The sequence below is a fragment of the Camarhynchus parvulus genome, chromosome 12, assembly GCF_901933205.1.
Source record: "Camarhynchus parvulus chromosome 12, STF_HiC, whole genome shotgun sequence".
Classification (NCBI taxonomy): domain Eukaryota; kingdom Metazoa; phylum Chordata; class Aves; order Passeriformes; family Thraupidae; genus Camarhynchus; species Camarhynchus parvulus.
The window spans coordinates 8,432,869-8,458,563 of NC_044582.1; the positions used below are offsets into that span (position 1 = coordinate 8,432,869).

Genomic DNA, 25,695 nt, shown 5'->3' on the forward strand with positions numbered 1-25,695 from the left:
AGTGACCCAGGCAGGTGTGTGACTGAGGAGGGACACGAAAGAGCCCGTGCTTATGGATCCTGCCAACGGCCCCTCGGGGGTCGGTGCCGGGGGTCAGTCCCGGGGGCAATGCCCGGGTCCCGTGGGTCAGTTCTGGGAGTCAGTCCCGAGTGCAAGTGCCGAGGTCGGTGCCTCGGGGGTCGGTGCCTCGGGGGTCGGTGCCTCGGGGGTCGGTGCCGTCGCTGCCGCCTCAGGACGCTGCGCGAGCCGCTGGCGCCCCCTGCCGGTCCGGGCGGGCGGTACGAGCGGCACGGGGCGGGGCCGGCGGGGCGGGGGAGTGGCGCCGCCGCGCCGCCAGGGGGCGGTACCGCGCGGGGGGCGGGACGCGGCCGCGCCGTGTGGGCGGGGCTGGCGGGGGCGGGCCCGGTCCGGTCCGGGCGGGCGGAGGTGCCGGTGCTGCCGGTGCCGGTGCCGCCGCCATGTACCGGGCCCTGTACAGCTTCCGCTCGGCCGAGCCCAACTCGCTGCCCTTCACTGCCGGAGAGACCTTCCTGCTGCTGGAGCGCAGCAACCAGCACTGGTGGCTCGTCACCCGCGCCGGCTCGGGCGAGACGGGCTACGCGCCGGCCTCCTACCTCCAGCGCCTGCAGGTGGGCCGGGCCGGGCGGGGGCGGCTCTGCCGGAGGGCCCGGGGCTGGGCGGCGCTGCCCTGGCCCCTCGCAGGCAGCGGGGCTTTACTGGCTGTCCCAGGCTGGGCTAGTGCCGGGGCGGTGGCAGGGCACAGCCTGGTGCTCGGAGCAGCTGCCCGGTGCTCGGAGCAGCGCAGCCCCAGCCGCTCATGCCCCTCGCGTGTGTTCTCCGGGAGCCGCTGGCCCGGCTGGGGAAAGGGGTGTGCGATTTCTGTGGCCGTGGCTGCCCCTACCGTGTCTGCGGCAGGCGGGAACGGTCTGGGACGCCGTGGGATGGGAGTCCCGTGGTGGCAGGGAGGCAGGAGACATCTCCCGTGGTGGCAGGTTTGGGGAGCACCAGTCCTGCGGGGCAGGGACAAAGTGAGAGCTCAGCAGGCTCATCCCGAGGAAAGGGGCTGGATACGGATCTCCAGGGCCTGAAAGTGTGATGGGCTGTTCACTCCTGCAGAACTGGGAGAGGAAGATGGGAAAATCCCTGGGAGATGCTGAGGGGGATTCTCCTCCCCGGAGTAAACACGATTACAGGTAAACCGGAGTGTCCCGGCCAGCAGCCGTGGTTGGTGTAAGTTAGTGGCACTCCTATGGCCATCCCCGTGCTGGCTGTTCAGCTTGGGGGCTGGCTCTGTGTGTGTGGTACCCCCACACTGAATAGTGAGGGGTGATTTATTGTCCTCCTACCACTAACACAGCACGACACCCACAGCACACCCCTGCTGTCCTGGGGGCCTGGAGAAGCCCTGGCAGCTGCCTGCCATGGCAGCGCTGACAGCCAGGCTGCTGATACTGGGAGTTACCCAAGGTCCGAGCACCTGCCTGGCCCTAACTGGGGGCAGAGGATGGAGTGCACCTTTTGCTGCTGGGCGTGAGCACTGTGCCATGCAAGGGTCATGGGAAAGAGGTTACATGGGGCTTGTACAGTGCAGGGGCTGCTTAGTGGAGGCTTCTGAGGGAAAATATGGCTTCTAAAATTAAAATAGGCATTTCATGTAGAATTAATTCATGGAGGGGGCCATGAATTTTGGTGCTTTTGGGCCACAGGATAGCTGTGGGACCTGGATGCTGAAGACTCTTTGCATCAGTGAATGGGTAACTGCACAGAAATGTATGTGAATGTTACAAAGGGTCCTTTTAGAGTCTGTTTGAAAACGGTGACAACCCTCTTTATTTTAGTGTGCTGCTGCTGCTGCTCCTTCAGATGCCATTGAATTTCTGATTAGCAGTAACTCAGGCTGTAAGTAAGTGTGGGTGTGGGCTTTGCAGAACACTCCAGTGAGACAAGCATTAACAGGAGAGTGTGTATATATGTCAGGGCAACACCAGGTCTCTTTGATGGCCACTTGGTCCATCCATCCTGTGAAGCTGGGGCTCTTCTGCAGCCTGGCAGGATGGCCTGACGGAAGGGGACATCTTGTTATCAGTAAGCCCTTAATAAGCTCTTTACAGGAGCTATTTAGTTACAGAGCAAAGACCTTATTAACTGCTAGATTTTAAAACCCCACAATGGCATAGCTCCAGGTTGCTGCTCATGAGTTTCCTCTCTGCAGTCTCTTGCTTCATTTGCTTGTGTGGCATGACGTCTTCTTGCTGCTGTGGGTGCAGGAGCCTTCTCCTAGGCTGCTCACTCATACCAGTTTTTCTTGCAGGTAACTTGCTAGTATGCATCTCAAAATCTTACTGGAAAAGTATTTATTCTATGACTTTGCATTCATTTCTAACATCATATTTTGCTACAGCCTCAACACAGCTTGCAGCCTGCCAGGCTAACTCCTGACATCTTAGTAATGCACTGATATTAAAGCAGCATTGCTGGTGGCTTTGTGAGCATTCCCTCTAGTTCAGCTGTAACTTTCCCAAATGCCTTTAGACCTTGCTGTGGGAAACAGAGTCTTCCCTGCATCTGCTCAGCTGTGTTTTGGCCATTAAATTCCAGCACCTGAATTTGTTGATGATGTGTGAAGCAGTAGGATCTGATTTGCTGCTCTGCAGATGCAGTCATCCTGCGTGTCTGTGACTGACTTTCTGTTGTTACATTTTGCCAGCTCTGAAGAGCTGATGTGAAGTCAAAACCTGTGTTTATTCATGGCAGAAAGCATCTGCTCCCCAAGAGTGTGCTTGAGACTATTTGCTCAATGTCCAGGAGGAGTGCAAACATTTGTCACCCAGTTTTGGTTTAATAAAGGCACAGACACCAATTAGTGCCAGCGGTTTGGGAGGTAATTAGTGCTGCCCCAATCACAGCAGGGAGAGGCACCGCTAATGATTGGTGTTAGCAGGGAGAGAGCGTGGCCAACAGGAGTCACCATTGTAAAGGTAAGCTTGGCCTTCCTCAGCAGTGCAGTGAGGCTCCAGGTGAGCAAGAGGCTGGGGAACAGTCACAGCCCCTTGCAGCAACCTCACCAGGGAGGCTTGGGCTGCTCTTGCTGCTGAGCACTGTTAGGAACATTTGTTTTCTTCTGAGCTCCTCTTACGTTTCAGGGTTGTTATTTTTCTCAGCTTTCATAGATATGGGACATTGATGCCTTGACTTCTCTAAAAGAAAAAAATAATTCCCAGTTATTTTTTAATGCTTACTTTTGCCTGATGTCTTTTTGCAGGATTTTGTATTGAAATCCTTGTGGCTCAGTATTGCTGTTAAAGGAGACTTAGTTGTAGTGGGGGAAAAGCTCCACCAACAAATCCTTCTTAGAATGCCCCTAAGAAACAAGTTGGGGCCCAGCCAGAGCACCAGAAGGTACAGATGATGTGAAGTTAATTTGAGTCAATTAGAAACGCCCAACTTCAGCTGATATTCCTGCTGATTTTACTCTTCTGTAGTTCCCTTTTAGCTCCTGTTTGGGTTATTAAGAGTCATTTCAAGCTCAGTGCCATTCTGGGGATAGATGCTGAGGCCGTAAAACAGCGAGAGGGGAGGATTGGGCTGTGCTGCTGAATGGGGCAGCTTGTGGGCTGCACACAGAGAGAGTTGCTTGTTGGAACAGTGGCCTCACATGTGGCTTTGCCCTGGCTCTGCATGCCCTTGGTGGAGATCTCGGGAGGCCTTGACACCAGCAGGCATGGTAGTGCCCAGCAAGGTCATGTACTCAGGGGCTGTGGGTGCTGCTGCCAGACAAGTGAAAACGTGCTCCTAGCACTGTGCCAGTGACAGAACGAGGGTAGTGGCCTCCAGCTACTGGTGGAGCAAGAAATGTGCTGATATTTAATGCCAGGTGAATACTGCTGCAGCAAAACTGTCTGCTCAAGTGCCAGGCCTTCCTATTGAACAGCAAGGTGCCCGTCAGCATGAGGTTGGTCTTTTGTCTCCAGCTGTGTGCTGATGCTTAAGTGATGTATGAGTGGCTGAAAAATGTGGAGATTAAAATGGAGTTTAGGGTGTCCTCTGGAGTCAGACAGTCACTCCAGAAGATAGGCTTTTCAAAGCTTTATGTGCAGCTGTAAAAGATTCAATTTGGAAAGCTTGCTGAGGCACAGGATGTTCACTCAGTGTCAGAAAGGGACAAATGCTAAGGCTAGCAAATAATCAGGTTCCTTTCTGTGGGATAAATAGGTCTATGTTGCTAATATTATGATAGAACCTGGAATTTTGTAATGGGAATATGGAGTTATTCCAGCTCTGGATGAAGATTTCAGGCTGTGGCACAGCAGCACCAGGAGCACAGAGGGGAGTGGTTGTCCTGGAGGATGGTGAGTGTGGGTGACACTTGGCCTGCCTGGAAAGGGGCAGGACAGGGGCTGGCTGTGGTGGCTTGCTCCTGCTGTGGTACCCACATCCAGGAGCAGCAGGGCTGCTTCAGCTCTGAGCTTCACCTGGCACCACAACTGATCTTGTCTTGTCTCGTGTCTGCACTGACCCAGGCTGCATTGCCTGTCAATGAAAGTGTTAACATTAAATGCTGGGGAGGGGAATAGCAGCTTTAAAATGCTCTATTGGTAAATGTCAGGGGTGCAAAAATAAGTGCTAAGTCACAGGGAGATGTTTCCTGATGAAGTGGGAATGCTTTAGCCTGCTGGCTGTTACAAATTAGCTGTTCAGCTGTATTAAGCCATTAGGAAACAGCTTCGAAATTATTATTGATATCCTTTTCAAAATTACCTTAAATTTATTTGGAATAACTGAAAATTGTTAGTAATGTGGATTTTGAGTCTCTGTTCATGCTTTCACATTGTACCTCTGGAGGAACAAGGAAAGGTCTGTTTGAGTGCAAAGGTGTGTATACTGATGGCCAAGGAGCTTTGGACTGTCTGGTGAGGAAATGGAGTCAGGCAAAGAGTGTAACAAGCATTTTGAGGATGCCTTGGATTGCTGTTTGCAGTATCTTTTTCTACAAGAATAAACAGACGTGATAAAAATAAGAGACTGCTTTGTGCAGCCTAGCAACAACTAAAATCCTCCTGCAGCACGAGCAAGTGCATAGTGGCAGAGTACAGGTAGTCCTGATCAGGCAGGCACAGGAGTGGTGTGTCACCTCCCCAGCTGCAAAGAAGACAGGTTTCTGTGAGGGAGTGACATTTGAGCACTCTCTGTTTACCCAAACCATTCTGCCCTATTTCTTGTTGTAGCATTGACGTGGGTTCAGGACTGGAATTGTGTGGTGCAGAGTGAGGTAGTGTAGGAGCTGCCTTTTCTTGCAGACCAGGGCATGCCAGGGTTCAGAGTGTGGGTCTCACAGCTCATGGCCACTCCTCCAGCCTGATCCCATATCCTACACCCAGCCCTGCTCTCCAGCCTTCCCCTAAGCTGCCTCTGCTCTTGTGAGCCCCACTCTCAGTTAGTTCAGTTCACTGGCTTGCTGGAAAACTCCTTGTTTGTAATCATGTTGCTTCTCTGCCAGGATCTCATGTGCAGGGATGGAGCAGCAGTGCCAAGGCTGGTGCTGTGTGGGATCACTGTGGCAGCTCAGGTTGTGTCAAACCTTCCACACTGCCATGGATACAATGATGGTTGTGGAACAGAGTTAGAATTGTAGAATAGCTTGAATCAGGAGGGACTTTAAAGATCATCAAGTTCTAGCTCCCCAGTTGGTTGTACATTGTCAATCACAAAGTAGTTTGGGTTGTAAGGGACCTCTGGAGATCATCTAGTCCAACGCCCTGCAAAGGCAGGGCCACCTGGAGCAGGTGACACACAAACATGTCCCGGTGGGTTTTGAATGTCTCCAGAGAGGGAGATACTACAGCCTCCCTGGGCTTGCTGGAAACTGAGTTTTGGCAATTGTTGTTAGCTTGAGTTTCTCCCTCTATCTTCTTAAAATCCAGCTTTAACTGTGGTGCTCTGCCCCTTGGCAGAGTTGCTCCTGTTGTTCCTGAACAGGTGGTGACTGTACAGGCGTTGTACGGACTGTCCCCTGCGCTGGAGCCTGCAGCGTTGTTTGTCATCTGCTGCAGGTTTGACAGAGCTTTCAATGGGCGTGAGAGCTTAATTGCAATACTCACACAGATCCTGAGTAAGTGCTTAGGCTAAAAATAAAGTTTTATTTTGGAGAATGAGCAGCTGGTAGTGCTTTGTAGCTGAGGCTGCGTTTCTTGATACATGCAAGAAAGTGAAAGAACGAAGCGTTTTTCTCTGGGGTCTCACCATAGCAGAGATGCTGTTGTGTCAGAGCTGGTTGTGCTTTGAGATGAAGTTTTATTCTTGAGACTGAATTACACAGTCAAGGGAATGATAACCATTTCTAATTACTGTGGCTAAACACTTGAAATTTTAGCCAGAAGATCTACAATCTTTCACGGTCCAGAATGATTAAAGTAGAGCTATGGTAATGATCTTTAGTCTTGGCTGTGAAGACATGTTCTTCTCACTTTTACTCCAGTTAAGAATAGTTAGGCTTTTTGATACCAGATACAATTGTCTTTGTGGCCTGGACACCCAGGTATGAGCAGCATTGGTGGTGTGGTCTTACCACTGCTGTGTCATGGGTGGAGTGACACTGGTGGATGCGTGGATGGCTCCGTTGGGCTGGAAATATTAAGCCTGTTTCAGGGTTGAACAACATGAAGGCTACTTTGGTCAGAAGTGATCAGGCAGTAGGGACATATCTGAGAGTCCTTGTCCACTCTTGAGCCGTGTGACTGCAGCTCTCTTTGCCTTGGAATAAGGGCAAGGTGAGGGGGCAGACTGGGAAGAGGAAATGTGCCATTTTGTTCCCAGCCTTTGAAGAGGCACTTGCCCAGAGCAGACAGACACAGGTTGGTTCCCAGCTTCCCTGCAGGGTCATAGTGTCTGCCAGGTCATCTGCTTTCTAGTGCCGGGCTGTGAGCATTTCACAGCACTGCACAGGTGATCACCTGCTGTTACTTTGCAATTTTACTAATCAAATCTGTTGTTTTGGGGTGTTTTTTTGCCTACTGTATGGTTTTTGAATGCTTTTCATCAGGGGAAGATGGCTAGGCTTTCTTTTCTTGTTTACATCTTGATAATGATGAGCTTTTTATTGCAAAGGGCAGAACTGCCAGCTTTGAACTAGGAACATCCTGCTCTGTTTGTGCTTCTGCATCATTTCTCACAATCCCACTCCTGTGTTTCCTTTGAGGATTTCCAGCATCCCATCAGGTGAGCTCTTATTAGAAAAAACAAACACAAACTGAAAAAAAAAACCAAAAAACAAAGGAGGAGAGATTTGTATTGAAAGAAATATGAAACCAATAAACCAGAAAGTTCATGGAAATTGATTTTCTTGTGATTGTTGCTCTGTGTGAAGTACAGAGGAAGCAAGACACTGAAGAGCAGGGAGGAATTAATGTTGCTTGTCTTTGGAGAAAAATGGACTCTGTTAGTGAGGATGGGAAACAATGTGAAGAGTTCTCCTGCTTGCAAGACAAGAGTAACCTCCATGCTTGGAGCAGCCTCTAAATGAGGAAAGGCTTTGACAAAAGCAAACTATATCATGGTCACTGGCTGACCTAAGATGATCCCTTGCAAGGCCTTGGGCATATTAATGCCTATGGGGGAGGTCAAATCCTATGGGTGTAAAGTGGGTATTTACATCTGTCAGTGGTTGAAACATGAAAAACAGCTGAACCTGTCTGTTGAGGAGAGCTCTGGAGCAGAAGCAGCCTCCTTTTTATTCTGTTCCTTTTGTATTTCAGGTGTACATAAAAACAAGCAAGAGTTTATAAAAGCATCCCAGACTTACTCCCTCATGAGCAATTTAAACTTTGGCATTCCTAGACAGGATTATGTATTCAGTGTGTGAGCTGTCAGCCTGGGTATTGGAAGAAGTATGAATTCCAGAAGGGTTTTATAAGGAGAGAAGTACAAGCAGCCTTAGTATGCAATTATAGCATTGGATGGTCTGCAAGAAAATTAGACTTCACAGGTACTAACATTCTACATGGCCACTACCATAACCAAAATTTTAAAGACACGGGTTCTAACACAGCTCTGTGTTCAGAGATTTTTTAAATTAAAATGCACGTCCATTGTGTTTCTTCCTGAGAAAAAACTTAAATTAAGGCTTTCATCTTGGCCACATCTGTAAGAGTTGACTCAATTTATTTCACTAAAGAAGTGTTTTTCTGTGCAGGCTTGCAGGGGCTGTGAGGGCTGGAAGTGTTTGGTGTTGGACTGGGGAATTAGCTGGTCCTGTAGGACTGGTGATCTCTGCCTCCCAGAGCTGCTGTAGCTCTGTGTGTGCAGACTGATGTGTGATGGGGGCCAGCTTCTTGTGGGAAGGAGGTCTTGCTTCCAGGGCTGACACTCCCCAGAAGGAAGTGGATGCTGGCACTCCTGGAGGACCCCAGTTTGTGCTTTTTCTGTGAATTGGCACCTGGATCTGAAAAATCCTTGTTGTATTTAGAGGAAAAATTCTCATTTGAAATGTCAGGTCACTGGAAATTCTTTCTATGGACCCTGGCTGACCTCATTGCCTCAGGTCTGAGTCGCAGCAGGAATTGTGGGTCCTGGTCCTGCTTCAGGAGGAGCATCACTTTGCTTCCCCAGCCAGTGGCTCACAAATCAAATTTTGACCTTTTAAAAGAGGGTGTTGTCAAACCTACTTTGTCTTGACTTTTTATCACATGGTAAAACCTTTGATTTTAAAACCAGGATTTTGAAGCTTGTCATGTGAGAAGTGGAACAGAAGACACAATTCATGACTGCAGCTGTTTGTCTTTGCTCCCCTTTGCATGCTCACCACAGGGATATTGAGCACTATTCTGTGGAAATCTCTGTCAAGACAAATAGAGTTGTCCGAAAGACAGGACCCACCACCTTGGGAGAGGAGGTTCAGCTTCATGTGAGATCATCTGTGTTCATGCCCTGCACTGCAGAGCCTGTGTGGCAGAGCTGTTTGCTTCCCTTTCAAGGGAGCAAAGAAGTAAAACTTGTCCTGTTTTAGCATGAGGCTTAGGCAGGAAGGGGAAGTAAGATTTTGCCAGCTTTTTAGAATGAGGTGGGAAGTCCATGGGCTTGTTTTTCCTGATTATTTGCTTGCCTGTTGAAGTTGTTTAGAAGAAGTTGTCATTCCTATCCTCCTTGGAAGCTGCTTGCTTCTTGTGAAGCCCATGTGCTTCCTCCTGTCCATCTGGACCAGCTAAAAAGGCAGTGTCACCCAGCTGCAAGTGCAGTGAACCCATTCCTCTGACTCAGGCTGCCTTTCATGCTAGTGGGATGGGCTTTGGAATAGGGATCTCCTGTCATGCCATCAGGGGCTGGGGGAAACATCTGTGCTGCTTTGTCTGCCTTTGCTGCTCAGGTTAGGGTGGTGTGTGTGAAAGTGGTCTGCAAGGTGTTGATTTTTTCTGTGACCTGGAAATGCCGCCGTAGACTGGTATTTTAGGTTGTTCAGCTGCTCAAGAGTTATAATTAATTTTTTTTTAGAAAATCAAGCTGTTGGCATGCTAGATAATTCCAGGCTGTGGGTCATTTCTTGCTAAATCACAGGTTTCAAGTTCAGATTAGGTATTTTCTAAGTAATAACTATTAATTATTTCTTGGGGTTTTTTTGTAGTACAAGTAGGACAATGCCTTGTAGTATGGAAACCTTAGGGCAGGCCTCCACTCCAAAGCTTCTATTATATTGAACAAAAACAAAAGGGTTGAGGGAGAAGATGGGGCAGGAGCTGCAGAGATAGACACTCACCCACAAGGAGGCAGGAGGTGCTGGGATGATGTCTTGATGAAAAGGTGTTTGAATGCCTGTCCATGAGCTTTCTGCCTGGGGCCATACCCCTTCAGCTGCTGGTGTAGCTGGGATGTCATCTCCCACTGTTCCTGCTGCCTGCTGCCCCTCCACTGCCCTTGAGCTGACTGGCTGGGAGGCTGAGCTCAGCCTCTGAGCTTCATCCTCTTTCTCTGGAGGTGGGAAGAAAGCCTTCAGGGACCACACAGGTGCCTTTCACCCACTTGCACCTGGGGGGTGGAAGTGGTTGGACGTATTTTTGGGATGGAGGGCTCTTTGTTAGCAGAGTTCACTCAATGTCTGTGTGCTGCAATAAGAACCAGGGCAGCTCCTGTGGAAACCAGATGGCTGCCTAGAGACATCAAGTTGAAACTCTCCACTGAGCAGACAAATGCAAACCTCCGTGGCCTCTGAATCTGATGTGGTGACAATTCCTTTTTGTGTAAACTCGGTGAGTTCTGTGCCTTTACAGATTGTCACTGATGTTGGAGACAGGCACACGACACAACACATTGTCAGCCAAATTTTATTGTTGGGCACCCCTTTTATAGGGCTCTTTAGGCAGCAAGGGAGCTGCTGTGGGACCCGTGTGGTGGCTTGGCACGACTGCAGGGCGCTCTGGTGGCAAAGTGTCCTGGCACGGGGCGGCTTTGTAACATGGCACGGATTTGGGGTTTAGTGCAGCTGTCTCACCTGTCCCCCTCTCCCACGTGCCTGTCTCACCTGTCCCCTCTCCCACATGCAGTGCCCATGCCTCCTGGTGCCTCACCTGGTGCCTCACCTGGTGCCCTGTCCTTGCCTTGGTGGGAGGTGCCCATGGTGTCCCCATCGCCGCCCTCGCGTCTCACTCAGTCTTTAACTGCCTCAATAAGTCTGTAATGAGCCATGGGAGCTGGGAGCAACTTCTGCACATGGGAAATGAACAGTCTTACAAAGGCAGGTTTTTTTGTTCACTGCCTCGGGAAGTGAGGAAAACAGGATTATGGCTGTTTTGCTGCCTGAAGCACATTGTCCTATGAGGACATTCCCCTCCTGTCCCCATTTCTTTGTGTTTTCTGGGGAGCCTGTGCTAGTCTAAGCTGCAGAAGGAGATGGGATTATAAACTGCAGCTAAAGCAGTGGCTGGTTTTCTCCTGAAGATAGTGTGGGACACTAATGAATTACTTCTGTGACTCTTACTTCCTTATAGGTGAAATGTCAGCAAATCCAGCTGAACCCTTTAATTTTTTTTAAGGTAAAAAAGCTCACTGAACAAACCCCAGAATTTGTTCTAGAACTGAATCTGGAGATAAGGGCAAGTTAGCCTTATTCCTTTGATGAACAGAGCTAAACTTGCAATTCTCAAGCTACTTTTGTAGGTCAATGGAAACTGTCAGTCTGCTGAAGTTTTGCAGCACAGACAAGTAGTGTTCTGCCGTCTACTAGTCAAAAACAACTGCAGAATCTTTAGTTCAAGATTTTCTGGGGTTTATTTTGGCTTGTGCTGTTGTCTTTACGATCAGACATATAACGGTGTAAGACACTGCTGCAGATCTCAGTGGTATCTTCACTGGTTTTGGGGTATGAATTAGCTTTAGTTTTATCACTGTCCCCATAAAGCATGATTGCATTGACTTGCTGGATTTGGTGAGAGTCAGGAACAGAAACATCAGCAGAAACCCAACCGACTTTAAGGAATCAATGTGCGTGCAGAAGCAGCTCTGAGCTAACAAGGATGTGTGCACACTTGGGTATTTTGTCTGTGACCAATTAGCATGATCTCCCTCTTGACAGTGCAATGTGTATGGAGTTTTCAACTCCTCTGATACGTCCTCCATTGCTGCCCTACACCTACACCCTCCACAGTCTTTAAATGGCTTTGCTAGAATTAGCTGGCACACCTAACTTCATGGAATTCTTGTCTATAGCCCTGATAAGCCAAAAGCACAAATGACATCCTCTGTTCCATAGTGCTACTCTGAACATCTTAAAATATATAGCTACCAAAACCCATGGCACAGGCACCTCTTTTGGAGGATATTCCTTCTTGCCATAGCTTTATTGTGGCCCACCCAATGCAAATGAGCATGTGAGGGTTGTCTTTCACAGCAAGTCTGGTTGTTACATTGTTTAAATCCCAGAATGAGTAATTGGTGCCAGTCTAAAGTCATGAACAATCCTAGCAACTGGAAGAAGCCTGCTGGGTCTGGACATGCTGTTCTGCCGAGGTGAAGGACTTGTTTGGGATTCCCATGTTGGGAAATATGTCCCCACCAAAGAGGAGATGTATTTCTTCCACACTGGTAGGAGCTGTTCAGTACAGCTTGAAATGTTGGGGAGAAGCTGGTTGGGTATCCTGGGTTTCCCAATACTGATGTTTCACATCTTTGTTCCTGTGACCCAGAGGGAGCTGTGGAGAGAAGCAAGGTTCCTCGTGAGATTCATATTGTGGGAGCATTATATGGGCATCTGCTTTGGAGAAACCTTGTAAATATATTTGCTGTCTGGGGTCCCTGGCCTGAAACACCATTAGTGGGAGAAGTGCTGAAGGACCTTGGTTTATCTTTTGTGCTTAGGGGTTGTGTGAAGGGATGATAGTAAAAGTACCGTTGGCAAGCAATCCCTCCACCTTCAAATGAGGAACAGGGAACAGCAGGATACATAAGTATGTGTTGATTGTTTTATTTTAAAAATTTCTGTCTCTGCTTTTATCCTCTTAGATTGTTTTGGCATGAGACACGTGTTCTGGTTACTGGAGAGTGAAAAATTATGAGGAGAAGGAATCAGTGGCCGATTCTGGTCATCGTGCCCAGTAAACAGGGCCTGAGCATGGCTGGAGAGACTTGGGATGAAGCATTTCCACCTCAGGAAGTACAAGCATGCAGTGCTGGGTTGCCTGCATTCTGTTGTCCCTCAGCCTGTCTCTGTCCCCTTCTCCCTGACTCTGAGGCTTCCTGCTCTCGGGAGAGAAATTGATCGAGGTTTGGTTGCTGTGCATCCCTCTGCTGCCTTCAGGGTTCTGTTTGTTCAGAATGCCTCTTGTGCCTGCACTGTCCCTAGTTCGTGTATCTCTTTGCCAGGAGCTTTGGCTTTGGCTTTAGTGTGATTTGCACAGCTTAAGCCCTTTCCCTGGCCATCCTTTCTTTTCATTTCCCATTTGTGCCGGCTGCCTGCTCAAGCGGCTGCTGTCAGCACACAGTGGAAAAACACGGATCCGTGAGAAGCGCGCTGTAGCATATCAGCAGGAATTCCTGGGCTGCTTCTGGGCTGCCTCTTTGTCAGGAGAGCTCAGCCATGTCTTTGTTTTCTCGCTATCGAGTCAGAGATGCTGCAGGTTTGTTTGGAGCTTTACTCATCTTTATTTGCTCAGTAACCAGGGCAGTTGCCCATTGTTTCACTTGTGTTTTTGTTGTGTGCTTTTATGTGCCATGAGGCACAATATCTTCATGCTGGCAAGAATAAGTTAATGCATCTCTCTTAGCCAGCAGCCTGAGGACTAAAAATTTCTGATTTGGGCTGCAAAAAGGGAAGGGAAAGGAGCTGAATTTTCCCCAGCAATGCAAAAAACCAACATTCAGCCCATTTGTTTGAGCCATGCGGTCCCAAAGGGGGAACTCTGATCTGGCACATCACTCAGCCATGGACAAAGGATAGTTGATATTTGTAAATTGGTGCCGTGATCATTTCAATCTGGAAGGAATAAACATGCAGACAGTCTGGCGGTGACTGGGGGTGAAGGGCATGTGACCTACGAGGTGGCGTTCCTCTCTGATTTGTGAAACAAAGAACCAGCCTGTGCCTGTGGATGCCAGCAGGATAAATATACTAATTTCACCAGTGGTCCGTGTCAGTGCAGCTGCATGAAAACTGAGCTGTCACTGGAGACAAAACTTTGTCTGTCCTTTGTTGTCATGTTGTGAAAGCTGGGGCAATGAGATGAGAGTGAAGATGAGCAGCCCTGCCTGGGCACCCGTCTGGCTGCAGAGGCAGCTGCAGGCATGAGGGCACTGATTCCTGCACATGCAGAAGAGTAAATGCCCTTGATCACTAATGAATGGGGAGGTAGGAGGAGAAAAAAGCTATGTTTTCTTGGATCAGCCCCCTGTGGAGGCAAAGAAAAGCCTGCCATAAGTTAATGGGCCACTTTCATAAATGTGGGAGCCTTGTGCACACGGAGTGGCTCAGCCTGTCTGAGCTGATGCAGCTGTCAGCCTGTTTGTCTAGAAAATGCTTTTCTGAAAGGTATGATTATTCTAGACTGTTGAGCAAGTTCTTCTGTGTGAGTGCATTTAAACAACACCAGTGGTACATGTGGAAAGATTACAAACAAAGAGAGAGGGGGCAACATTTTTGGTAGCCTGGGGAGGGCAGGAGAGGAGATTGTGCTGCCTGTACAACAAGGACACCTGCAGTGTCTTCTGAATTGTTCAGGTCTCTCACCAGCCTCTGTGACACATCCTGTGCAGGTGTGCTCTTTTTGGGGAGACTGCTTCTTTTGGGGCAGTGAGGATGAGAGCAGTGTGAGGCACGGGGATAGATGCATTCCTGTCTCTGCAGGGCCTTGCTTAGGTACTCACAAGACATTCTGCAAGGGTACTTCTTAAAAGCTTGTCTTTGGCCCTGGGAAAGGCATCCTTCCCCAACCACCTTGGGCTGTGCAAAGCACCCCAAGGCAGTGCTGAGGTCTGGCTCTGTCCTCATCAGGTGGGGAGGAAATTAGCAGCAGGCTCTGGGGATACCCTTTGTTTGCTTCTGTTATTAGCAAGGAGTGAGGAAATAATGATTTATTAATGCTTCTGTGATTTTCCTACACCATGCTATGAAGGAAGAAATTCAGTTTCCTGGCTGATAGTCATGGCTCTAATTCAGCACTACCATGTTCTTGCAGAGCAGCTGGCCTGTGGGGTGCTGGTGGTAGCCCGGGCTCTCCGATACAGTGCCCATGGCCAGTATGGCCTGTGATCACCAAGGGTCACTTCTCTGCTCTTCCCCTGCCTCTGGCTGTCACCAGGCTGGTGGAGGCAGGCTGTGTATAGAGCCCAGCATTTCTCTGCTGTAGTGTTGTTTGATTAAACTAGAAATATCTGATAGAAGGGGTGGCAGCCACTCCTTTCTGGGGTGAAGCACCGGTGGGAATGTGTTATCAATACCTCAGCAAATAGTCCTTGATCTTCGTGGTATGTTGGGCAGAAGGCTGGTGCCTCTTGGCCACGGCCTGGGCACCATCACTCCTTGCTGACCAAGGAGTGCTCACCCCGTGAGGGCTGGTGCCTTCCACTGCCATCTCTGCCCTGTCTCTGCCACCTTTTCTGCCTTCCAGAGTGGCTGGCGTGGCTGTGCCTGTGCCTGGCAAGCCAGTGAACTGGTGAAGGATGCAGTTAACAGCTTGCATGCTGCAATGGTTGCTCAGAGCTCTGCCAACCCCCACCATGCAGCATCAGTAAATCCAGCTGAATTCCTGGGCTTTGCTTGGTGTGTCTCCTCTGCACAGCCCTCTGTACAGCAATGCCCTTTTCATGCATTCCCTTGCTTCCATGTGAGCCTTAGCCTATGAACAGGGTTTCATCTCTGTAGCCCAGAGCACAGGATGGGGCAGGGCTGCAGCAGAGGACTCTGCAGGACTTTGGAGCACCTGGCCCTACTTGCACTCCAGGCTCTGCTCTTGCTGCTGCTTTGTGGCCTCTCTCCTTTGCAGTCTGCAGAGCCAGGGCTGCCTGTGAATGTGTGAGCTGGTTGTACTGCTGAGGACCCTGCCTGCCTGTCCCAGCTGCCAGCATCCTCAGGAGTGGGTGCTGGATACAGGCAGGATTCCCCTATCCTGCAGAGTGACTGAGCTCCTAGATTGCAGGGGGAGAACAGCAAGGCACTGCCCGGAGCTGCTGTGAGCTCGTAATCCCTCGAGTCCTAGGGAGGAGGAGATCATAGGTGAGACCTTGGCAAACCAGACTTCTGCCCCCTTGCAACCTGTGCTCATTTCAGCTGCAATGTGCTTTTTCATCCCTCTCCCTTTAAACAAAGCAGTGCCATTTTGGTTAACCCAAGGAGTGTGCAGATTCCTCTCACTCAGATGATCTATCCAGGATACTGATTCTTACTTTTTAACTTCATGACTGCAATGCAGGGGATCCCTGATGGTGGGTGTCCTACAAATCCAGAATGTGAGGCAGCCCCTGTGCTGAGGGCCCTGCCATTTCCCCCCTCACCAACATGCACCCTCCCAGCTCAGCTGAGCAGGGGAGATGGTTTATGAGCAGCATCAACAATGTCATAAAGTGCAAGTAGCAAGTTAATGCTGCTTTTTTATTCCAGCCCTTTGACAGGGCCTTGTTAATAGAAGGTTGGGAACAGAAACAAAAGGAAAGGGCACAGCAGCTAAAAGCCAGTTGTCACAGCACTGCTGCATTAGTGTGAAAATGCTGTATTTTATCAGAAAGGAAGCACCCTCTCCATAATAAATGGCATTACACAGCAAGGAGCAGCTCCATAGGAGCACCCCTCCTGTGGAGGCAGGCTGAGAGAGTGGTGTTGTTCAGCCTGGAGAAGGCATCAGGGAAACCTCATTGCCTCCAGTACCTAAAGGGAGCTTATAAAAGATGGGCAATGACTTTTTACTCTGGCAGGTAGTGCTGAGACAAGGTGGTATGGTTTTAAACTGCAAGAGGTGAGGCTTACATTGGATGTTAGGGGGAAATTCTTTAACTGGAGAGTGGTGAGACACTGGAGGAGGTTGACCAGAGAAACTGTGGATGCCCCATCCCTGGAAGTGTTCAAGGCCAGGCTGGAGAGGACCCTGGGCAATCTGGTCTGGTGAGTGACATGCCTACTCAGGGTAGGGGGTTGGAACGAGAAGATTTAAAAGATCCCTTCCAACCCAAACCATTCCATGATTCTAGCCTGTAGATGGATTCCTGTGGACTGTGCTGATGTGCCCTCCGGAAGAGGGCAGAGATGCTGAGCTGTTCAGTAGAATTCAATGCTCTGTACTGCTATGTTCCCTGGTATGATCAGACTGAGAAAGAGTTTACACCCATGTGGGTGAAAGTGTGGAAGACTGGGGAGGATGGGACTGGGGCAGGGGGGTCTCATGTGGGAGTGCAGGAGGGCAGGTGGGGTGTGCAGAGGGCAGGGGTCTGTGGCACTCAGAGCAACCCTGGAGACAGCAGTGCTGGAGACTTCTGCACTGCTCCCCTTTCCCAGAGAGAGCATGCAGCTTGCTGTAATTTTCTCTTATCTTTTCAGAAAACGAGATGAATTTGCTGAAATCACTTGCTGTTCCTTCCAACCCTCCTTGGAATGTGTTCAAATACACTTTGCTCCATTTCCTTCTCTGTGGTTGGAGGTGCTGAAATGCTCCCTAGGCCATATCCCTAGGCCACATGGGGCTGCTTGGAGGCTTCATCCCAAAGTTGAATTCTGAGTGTTGGTTTTATTCTTGACCTGATACTTTAACAAATTTGGTTTTATTTTTAAAGTTTTCCCCAGTTGCTTTCTTCCCTATCTATTTTTCTTGGGAAAACAAACCAACAAAAAAAAAAAAGCCCTCCTAAATTTTTTAAAGCTGTGTATTGCAGAAGAGGTCTCTCATCCACACCTTGCTTTTTTCCCCACAGTCTGTGGTAGCTGTTAATTCACGTTTGCTTAAGCAATTAAGCAGGATATAAATAATACATAGGATGTTATCAGGAAACTGCATCCAGTGTTATGGAGACAGGCACTTTTGGCCCTGGTGGAGAGGGCTTCCCTTCTGTGCTCTGCAGCCCCCTAAGGCCAATTAAGGTGCATCCTTGATGAGAATCCAGCCGCTGCCTGGCTGGATAAAGAGTTGCTCTGATGCACAGAGTGGGGGCAAAGCAAGTGAAAGAGGGATTTAGTGTTCAAACAGCTGCAGTGAGCACTGGGGTCTGAGCATTCCCCTCCTCCCCTCGTGCATGGCTGAGGCTGGAGCAGCGGGACTGATCGGGTGGTGCTGGCACCAGGGGCAGCTTATGGGAGACCTGTGGCTCAGAGACTCAGTAGTGTGTCCTTTGCCTTCTGCCTTAGTCCTGTAAAGGTCTTCTCTCCTGAAGGCATATCAACTGCTGATAAACAAAGCTTTTTGGACTGTCACAAGTGTAGGAACCTGCTTTGTTTTCCTGTTTCCCTTCCAGCCTCCTCTGGGAGCCCAGGGAGTGGCATCTTTGGTGTTTCTTCTTTCAAGGCTGCTGTTTATTTTAACTGCAGTAACAAGTGCTAAACCAGCTGGCAGGTGGAATAAATGTTGCTGTGACAGCTTGGGTGGAGATTTAATAAATCCAAGTGCTGAGTCCTGCATTTTGGCCACAATAACCCCCTGCAATGCTCTAGTCTGGGGACGGTGTAGCTGGATGGTGCCCAGGCAGAAAAGAACCTGGGGGTACTGGTCAACATCTGACTGAACATGAGCCAGCAGTGTGTCCTGGTGGCCAAGAAGGCCATCCTGGCCTATATCAGGAACAGTGTGGCCAGCAGGAGCAGGGAGGTCATTCTGCCCCTGTGCTTGGCACTGGTGAGGCTGCACCTTGTTCTGGGTTCCTTGTTTGGGAAGGACGTTGAGACCCTTGAGCGCATCCAGAGGAGGGCAGCAAGGCTGGTGAACGACTGAGGGAGCTGGGGTTGTTCAGCCTGGAGAAAAGGAGACTCAGATGTGACCTTATCCCTCTGTACAACTCCCTGAAAAGTGGTTGCAGTCAGGTGGGGGTTGGTCTCTTTTCTCCAGGCAGTACTGACAGAACCAGAGGACATAGTCTTAAGCTATGCCACAGGAAGTACAGGTTGGATATTAGGAAAACATTTTTACAGAAAGGATGGTAAAGTGCTGGAATAGTCTACCCAGGGAGGTGGTGGAGTCACCATCCCTGGATGTGTTTACAAAAAGACTGGATGTGGCACTCAGTGCCATGGTTTAGTTGAGGTGTTAGGGCATAGGTTGGACTCTATGATCTCGAATGTCTCTTCCAACCTAGTGATTCTGTGATTTGGAAAAGATGCTTCAAGTTACAAAACAAGAAGAAAACTATCAAGAAAAAAGTGGGCAAAAAAAAAATTCAGAGCCAATAGACTTTGGAGACCACCAGATTTCAGCTGTCACATTCACAGTTGTGAATTTGCTCCACAGGAAGGCAGCAAGAGCAGGAATAATTGGGCTTGGTATAAACTTGGCTTTGCAGTGGGATCTCAAAACCTTCCTGCAGCAGGCTAAATATTCAAGGCTGCTGCATGGTCCTGAAGCTTAGCCTCTGATCTCCCTGTAGGGATCATTGGACTTCGGTGCTTGTAACAGTGACTTTCTTTCCCAGACACAAACTCTGGGAGTTTACTGTACTGTGGTCCCTCCTGCCATAACCTCTGGTGCAAAAGAACCTCAGCTGAAGGGCACAGTAACATGTTGGATGTTGTTTTTCAGGTGCTGGAGCAGGATGTGGTTCTCCAGTCCATTGACCGTGCCATTGAGGCTGTGCACAATGCAGCCATGAAGAATGGGGGGAAATACAACCTGGAGCAGAGAGATGTCCTCCAGTAAGTATGATGGGCATCTGGGACAGCTGGCAGATGGAGGGTGGTCACAGTGTCATGGGGGATGTTGGATATTATTGGTTTGAGCCTCTGTCCCTCAAAGTGCTGCTGCACTCTGAGAACTTCCCAGTGTTTGAGCTGCTGCTGCTCCTCCTGACAACTGTGTCCAGCAGAGGAGAGCTTTGGCCTTGCTCCTCTCTCTCTGTGCATGCCAAGAAGAGGAGATTCTCAGCCACACTGTAGGCTTGGAGGAGAAATCCAAAACCTTTCTGGCTGCATTTTCTCTGCTTTACCAGCCAGGAATTGTAGAGGTTTTTGGCATGTGACACAAGGTCTTTAATATGTTCTCAAATAATTGCTTGTGAGGAGAATTTTTGTTTTCTCTGACACCTCAGCCTCTGTGCTGAGGCATAGTGGTTTAATCTCAGTTGAAGAGCAATTCTAAAGTGCAGGCAATTTCTGAAGCTTGCAATGCAATATGTGACTCTCCCCCGAGGAAGAGGCATTTTTCTCCAGTGAACTGATGAATAAATTATGGGCTTTTGCAAAGCCTCTTCCTTCCTCCCCCAGAAGTGCTTCCTTAGTTGTTAATGAAACTGGAGCTGGTGTTCAGAGTAATGTAGCCCATTCTGGTATATATAGCCCAAAAGCAATAAATCATTAAAAAATAATTTCAATCTTGCAGCATGGTCACTCCCTTGAGCTTTGCCCTTCCGGATGTCATTATTCCGTTTCAGAAAGCTGATCCATCACCGGAAGGAGACTGTGTCCCGTAAGAGCCACTCTCCCACCCCCCAGGGGACAGTGATGACCCAGTCCTCCAGTGACCACCACCTGGATGTGTCCCGGCAGCCCAACGGGGTGTGCCGGACCGGCTACGAGCGGCACCACAGCCTCCCCAACACCGAGTTCGAGGCGGAGGATGAGGGGCTCTACCAGGTAACAGGGGCTGGACACGTGCTAGCTTCCTCCTTTGGTGCTGTGATGTTTCTTGTCCTGGTGAATAAAATGCCTTGGCAGCTGAAGCTACAAATCAGGTGTTTGTGCTGCTGACCTGGGATTACTGCAGTGTGAAGTGTTGATGTCTAAGAAATCTGGAACAGTCCCTCTGCCATTTTCACTTGTCATGCTTTTTGGAATCCTTGAGGGTCCATGGCTTTATGGTAACATGCGAAATCCACTCTGTACTGTGTGACTATCTCTTGGCAACTTTCTAAAAGAGTTGCAGGCTCCCTGGAGAATGCTTTGAAAAGCAGTTTTGACATGAGCAGGAGAGCTCCCTCCAAGCACTCAGCACTGCTTCATTTCCCCCTTGTTATGTCTGCACAAGATCATTGGTCCTTAAGCATTTTATCTGCTGTGGCTGCCTATTTATACCACTCAAAACAAAACAAAAAGCCAAAAAAAACCCCAAAGATCCTGCTTTGTCTGAAGGTTGCTTATCATGATGAATTAAAGGCAAATTGCAGGAAATAAGATTTAAAGCAGATCTTTTTTTATCTCAGCGACACGCAGTTCCAAGGTTACAGTGTGGCGTCAGTGAGGCTTCAAAGTAGCAGCCCAGGATGGGGCTGTGGCTGTTGGGGATGAATGACGTGCCAGATTTCCCTGTGTAGGTGTAGCTGGATCTTAGGGCTAAAGGCACCAAGCAAGGATGAGCATTTTATTCCTCCTACAGATGAACACATGCACTGTAATTTTTCTTCATCTCTCTGGACTGAGTGTTTGGAGGTATTGTGTTTATAAGGCACTGATCTGCTGTCACCCCTAGCAGATGAGGCTTGTTTTACACTTGACGAACTGTGAGTTTGGGGAGATGAAAGGTAGCTCTGGCTCACTCTGGCTGAACACAGCAATTCCTACAAACCCCATTTTTCTCCTCAGCATTCATTTCTGTTCTTTGGCAGTCAAGCTAGCTCCATTCTCAAGCCTGTACATTATGGGCTAAGCAAATGGGGCACCTTACAGCCCCATTCTCCATGCTGATTCCCTGTCTTTATCTGGTCTGTGGTTTGGTTGCTTGCCAAAAAGGAGGAAGACGAATTTCCTTGGCTGACAAAGAACTGTTTCTGTCTGGGTGGCACTGAGGATGCAGTTGAAGAGCTTCCAGCTTAGCCCTATGCTGAAAGGGCTCCTTGAGATTTTAACAGCTCAGTGGATTTCCTGAACGCTTTGAAAATACAAAGTGGAGGAAGCAGCATTGCTTTCTTCCACTGGTTATGCAGGAGCCTAAGAGGAGCCCTACTGAAATCCAAACTTTCTCACTAGCTCCAGAGGAGCAGAGGTCTTGGCATGTGCTTTTCATTGCTTGGGATTTTCAAGTGCATTTACTGTTTGCATCTGAAAACCTAAGCAAAATTTGAGTTTTCCTCTCAGTGGTTTTGCTCCCAGGACTGAACTGGCTGCAGTAGTTGGTGAGGGCATTTGTGCTTCAGCTCCTCCACAGTCAGCATAAGGTGGGAGGCTGGGGCTGCTGCCATACCAGCTGCCAAGGGTGGAGGTTGGGCTCTTGGAGTATTTTAGTCAGTCTGCTGCATTTGTGCATGCTCAGTGAGTTTGTGATGCTCATCTCCAGAAACCTTTGCTACAGACCAGTGTGTCTGGCTTGGCAGAGTTTGCCTGGAGGAGGTGGTGGGTGGGAGATTGTTAATTTGGTTTATTGTTTTATTATTTTGTTTAAAGGGTACTACTATAATAACACTGCTCCCAGGAGTCAGAGTGGTGATGTTCTCTGCTTATTTGGCTGCAAAGGGAATGAGAGTGTTGTGGTAAAGCTCTTGTCTTTGAGCAGCACAGGGAGCGCAGCCTGCTATCAGTCCTTGCAAAAGGGTAAAGGACAGGCAGCAGATGTGTAAAATCTGTGGATTTGAGGAAGTTCACAATGCCCTAATAGAGGCCTGGGGAAAGGGAGAGTTTCAACACAAGCACAGTTACTTCTCTTTAAACCTTTGGTAAGGTACCTCATCTTTCCCCTCTGGATAGGTGGGATCTGAACTTCAAGGACTCCTACATGATCACCACCTTGTGCATGGCAGCTGCACAGAGGAGGGGGGTTTCCCTTTGGGGGTTTTGGTGTTGTCCATCCTCTTGTTGGCCCCAGGTAGTGGCTAGGATGTGGGGTGGAGGGAGGGGATGGCCCCTGGTTACACCCCACAGTTCCTGATCATGCAGCTCGGGCAAGCACAGGGAAATTCCTGTGATGCTTCATGTTCTTCTTGCAGCTGCTTGTACTGTGGTGTGTGGCTGTCTAAACTGGCAGGGGCTGAGCTGGCATTGTCTGTACATCTATTAATTTAAGGACTAGCCTGTAATAACTGTTAAACTTGTGTGGTAAATTTGGAAGCCATGGAAATACTCCAGAATGACCCAACCCTCGCTATCTCCAAACAATGTCATGCATCTGCACTAAGGTCTGAGCCTGCCTGGCTGCTAAATCCCACTGCCTCAGTAATCGTGGCTGTGCCATGCCAAGCAGCTCCAACTCGTGCTGTCAGCTCCAGCACTCTGCAGACAGGGCTCTGCTTTCAGCACAGCTGAGCTTTCTGGATTTGGGGCCAGCCTGCCAACCATGGCAATGCAGAGACCCCTCCCGACCTGCTTGACCTCTCTCAGCTGTGCAGTCTCCTTTTGGACCAACACAGATAATTTTTGAAGCTATATGCAAGTACTGGATAGCATTTCACCCAGAGAACAATGTGGGGTGGATTGACAAGAGCCGAGTGTGCAGGCAGGGAGTCTGCAGCAGTGCCTCATGCTAATTCACTGGCTGAAGGCACTCGTAAAGTGACTTTTTATATGGCATGGTATAAGGTTGGATGTATTTGGTGTTGGGTGGGAAAGGGACTAAGAGATCCTTTTTTAAGTCTTTGTGCAAACTGCTGTTTTCACTTGCCTAGTGGATCTAGACATGGGCTGTGAGCACATTGTCAGCTTTTGGCATAGAATTGTGAATATTTGAGGTGGCTTTTGAAGGTGTTCTATTTATAGGAATATCTTTGCTCCCATTTCAGATGAAGTTTTTGCCCTTCCTGGATCTGGGGGAAAAAAATACATTTGTCTCTCTGCTGAGCTAATGTAAGATAGAGACCCTTCAGGGGCCTGTCTCACATTTTCACTCTGGGGTGGCAGAGCTCCATGCCCTCAGTGGTGTTTATATAGGTCTATTCAGCAATGACAGGGCACAGAAAAACTTCTCTTCCAGGGCTAAACAAACCTAGAAAGTTTTCACTTGTGATGGGCTGAATGTCATTGTAGATTCCAAGTGGTTGAAAGGTGGGTTACCCAAGGCATTCAGACCATCACCTCCTTTCTCTTCCTGTGCTCCCCTAGGAGGTTTGGCCACAGACAGTGATTGCAATATCCCATAAAAGCAGAGGCACATTTGAGGCAGCAGGCTCTGAATCCCAGCAGTCCTGAGAGGTCCCAAGCAGGGTCTCCTGGCCCTGAGCTGCTGGGCTCTGGGGACTGGTGTAGTGATGCAATGTGCTCCCACCTAGCTTGGCTGCTGTGTTCAGTGATGCTCTGCTGATCAGAGGTTAACCCCTGAGGCTGCACCACACTGGAGTAACTGTGGGTGAATGTGATATTGGTGATCATGGTGTTTAGATCTGACAGGAAAAGATGAGTGTAGGAGTCTGGGTCTGGGGCTTGTACACTGCTGGCTTGGCAATCCTAGAAGAAGAGACTTGCACAGGAATCCCCAGATGTGGAGAGTTAATGCAACTCCCTGGCAAAGCTTTTCCCAGTGTGTCTTGCTATAGGTAGCATAGTATTGCACAGAGGGTCAAACCCTATTTTCTCCCTGCATGAGCAGAAATAGCTTTGAAAGCATGGAAAAGGCATTTACATGTTTCCAGTCCTTGGCTTTGTCTTTCTGCAAGGGTATTTGTAGCTGATGTAATGGATCTCTCCAGAAGAGTGTGTAAATACACACTCTGTTTGCAGCCTCTGTGGAGCTATTGAGAGTAATGTGGAGACATGGTAAGTGTGTGGGATTGCATTTGGAATAAAGGAGGAGTAAATGCTTGACAGGTCTACACGACATATGTGCCATGTGCTTCTGAACACAGCAATTAAACAAGGGCTGCTTTGCCTGTCACAGGGAGGGGATGAAGTCAGTTTGAGTCCTGCTTTGTTCTTCTGGGAGGCTGCCCATTAGCATCTGTCCTCCTGAGAAAACTGCCCCAAATGACAAGAGAGATGTAAGGACAAAGCTACACATGCATGTGAGAAAGAAGCCTTCATAAAGAGAATATCTTTATTGTCAACCTCCTTTGATTGCTCTGCAATCTCTCCTTACAGATCCCACCACAGGCTCATCGTGCTGCTCCTGTCACCCCCCCACCTCCAGAGAAGCGCAAGAACACACAGATTGCTGCTCCCATTAAGAGTAAGGACAAGCTGCTCTCCAGGTCTTGGGCATGAAGCAGACACTGGGTGGTGTAACAGCCATGAGGCCTGAATGCTTCTGTTTTGTGCTTAGATGAGCATCCTTATCCATTCCCTAATAATTCTGATTATGGTTTATATCTTTACAAATATATCTGTAAAATGTATACAGCCTGATTCCTATAGGTTTTAATGCTGGTGGTCCTGAGCTGGTGACCAGTGCTCCTTCAAGCCTGTTCTGATTTGGGAGGGTCTGAGCAGCTGGTGGATGGGTGCCAGGTACAGCATCCCCCTGCTCCTTCAGTGCCTGTGGCTCTCCAGGGAGCAACTCTCTGCCTGCTCATGTGGCTAGTCTGGCTAGTGCACTGAGTCAGTGGTTTAAGGTCCTTTTTCTCCCACAGACACCATGGCTGTCTCCCAACAAGGCAGAGGGTGTATTCCCTTGCAGTGCAGTGTGTGACACTTTACCAGGGGAACTCACTGGCTTTTAATGCAGTCCCAACTCCCAGTCTGTTGAGCACTTTCTTTGTACAGTGGTTGGATTTCCATTGACTCAGTGTCTGGTGCCTGTAAGGAGCAGTAATAACACCAGGGACACATCTGCCTATGTGCTGCCCACAGGCAGAGGAGCAGCTAGTGAGAAACACTTGAGGGCAGGACCATGGGGTCAGGGCTGGAGCTTCTCCATCTGCAGTGTGGTTGGGCTGACACAGAAGTGCTTATCCTTCTGACTTGCTGCCAACTTGCCCAAGTGCTCTGCTGTGCTGTGACAGTGATGCCATTGGTGACACTCAGCCCATTTCAAGCCCACTCATGTTCCCTTGTGTGGAGCAGGGCAGAGCTATTGACTTGCAGGTAATTGAGACCTGGGGCTGGCACCAGCTTCCTTAATGGTGCTTAATGGTATTGAGCCATTTTTCACTGGAGTAGTGGGAGTTTGCAAAGGTCAGTTTCCTTCAGCTCATTATTTAATGAAGCATAGGGGGAAATATGAGTCATGAATGATCCTCTGT

General features: G+C 49.0%; 1 protein-coding gene across 1 annotated transcript in view; it reads left to right on the forward strand.

Moving 5' to 3' along the window:
- The first annotated feature begins 396 nt into the window (after positions 1 to 396).
- NCKIPSD (NCK interacting protein with SH3 domain) overlaps positions 397 to 25,695 on the forward strand; it is a 48,467-nt gene continuing 23,168 nt past the window's right edge. Inside the window, exons 1-4 of the mRNA XM_030956914.1 lie at positions 397 to 629; positions 19,185 to 19,297; positions 20,032 to 20,233; positions 24,596 to 24,683. Of these exons, the coding sequence (XP_030812774.1) occupies positions 459 to 629; positions 19,185 to 19,297; positions 20,032 to 20,233; positions 24,596 to 24,683 (574 nt within the window). The 5' untranslated portion in view covers positions 397 to 458. The remainder of the gene's footprint in view (positions 630 to 19,184; positions 19,298 to 20,031; positions 20,234 to 24,595; positions 24,684 to 25,695) is intronic.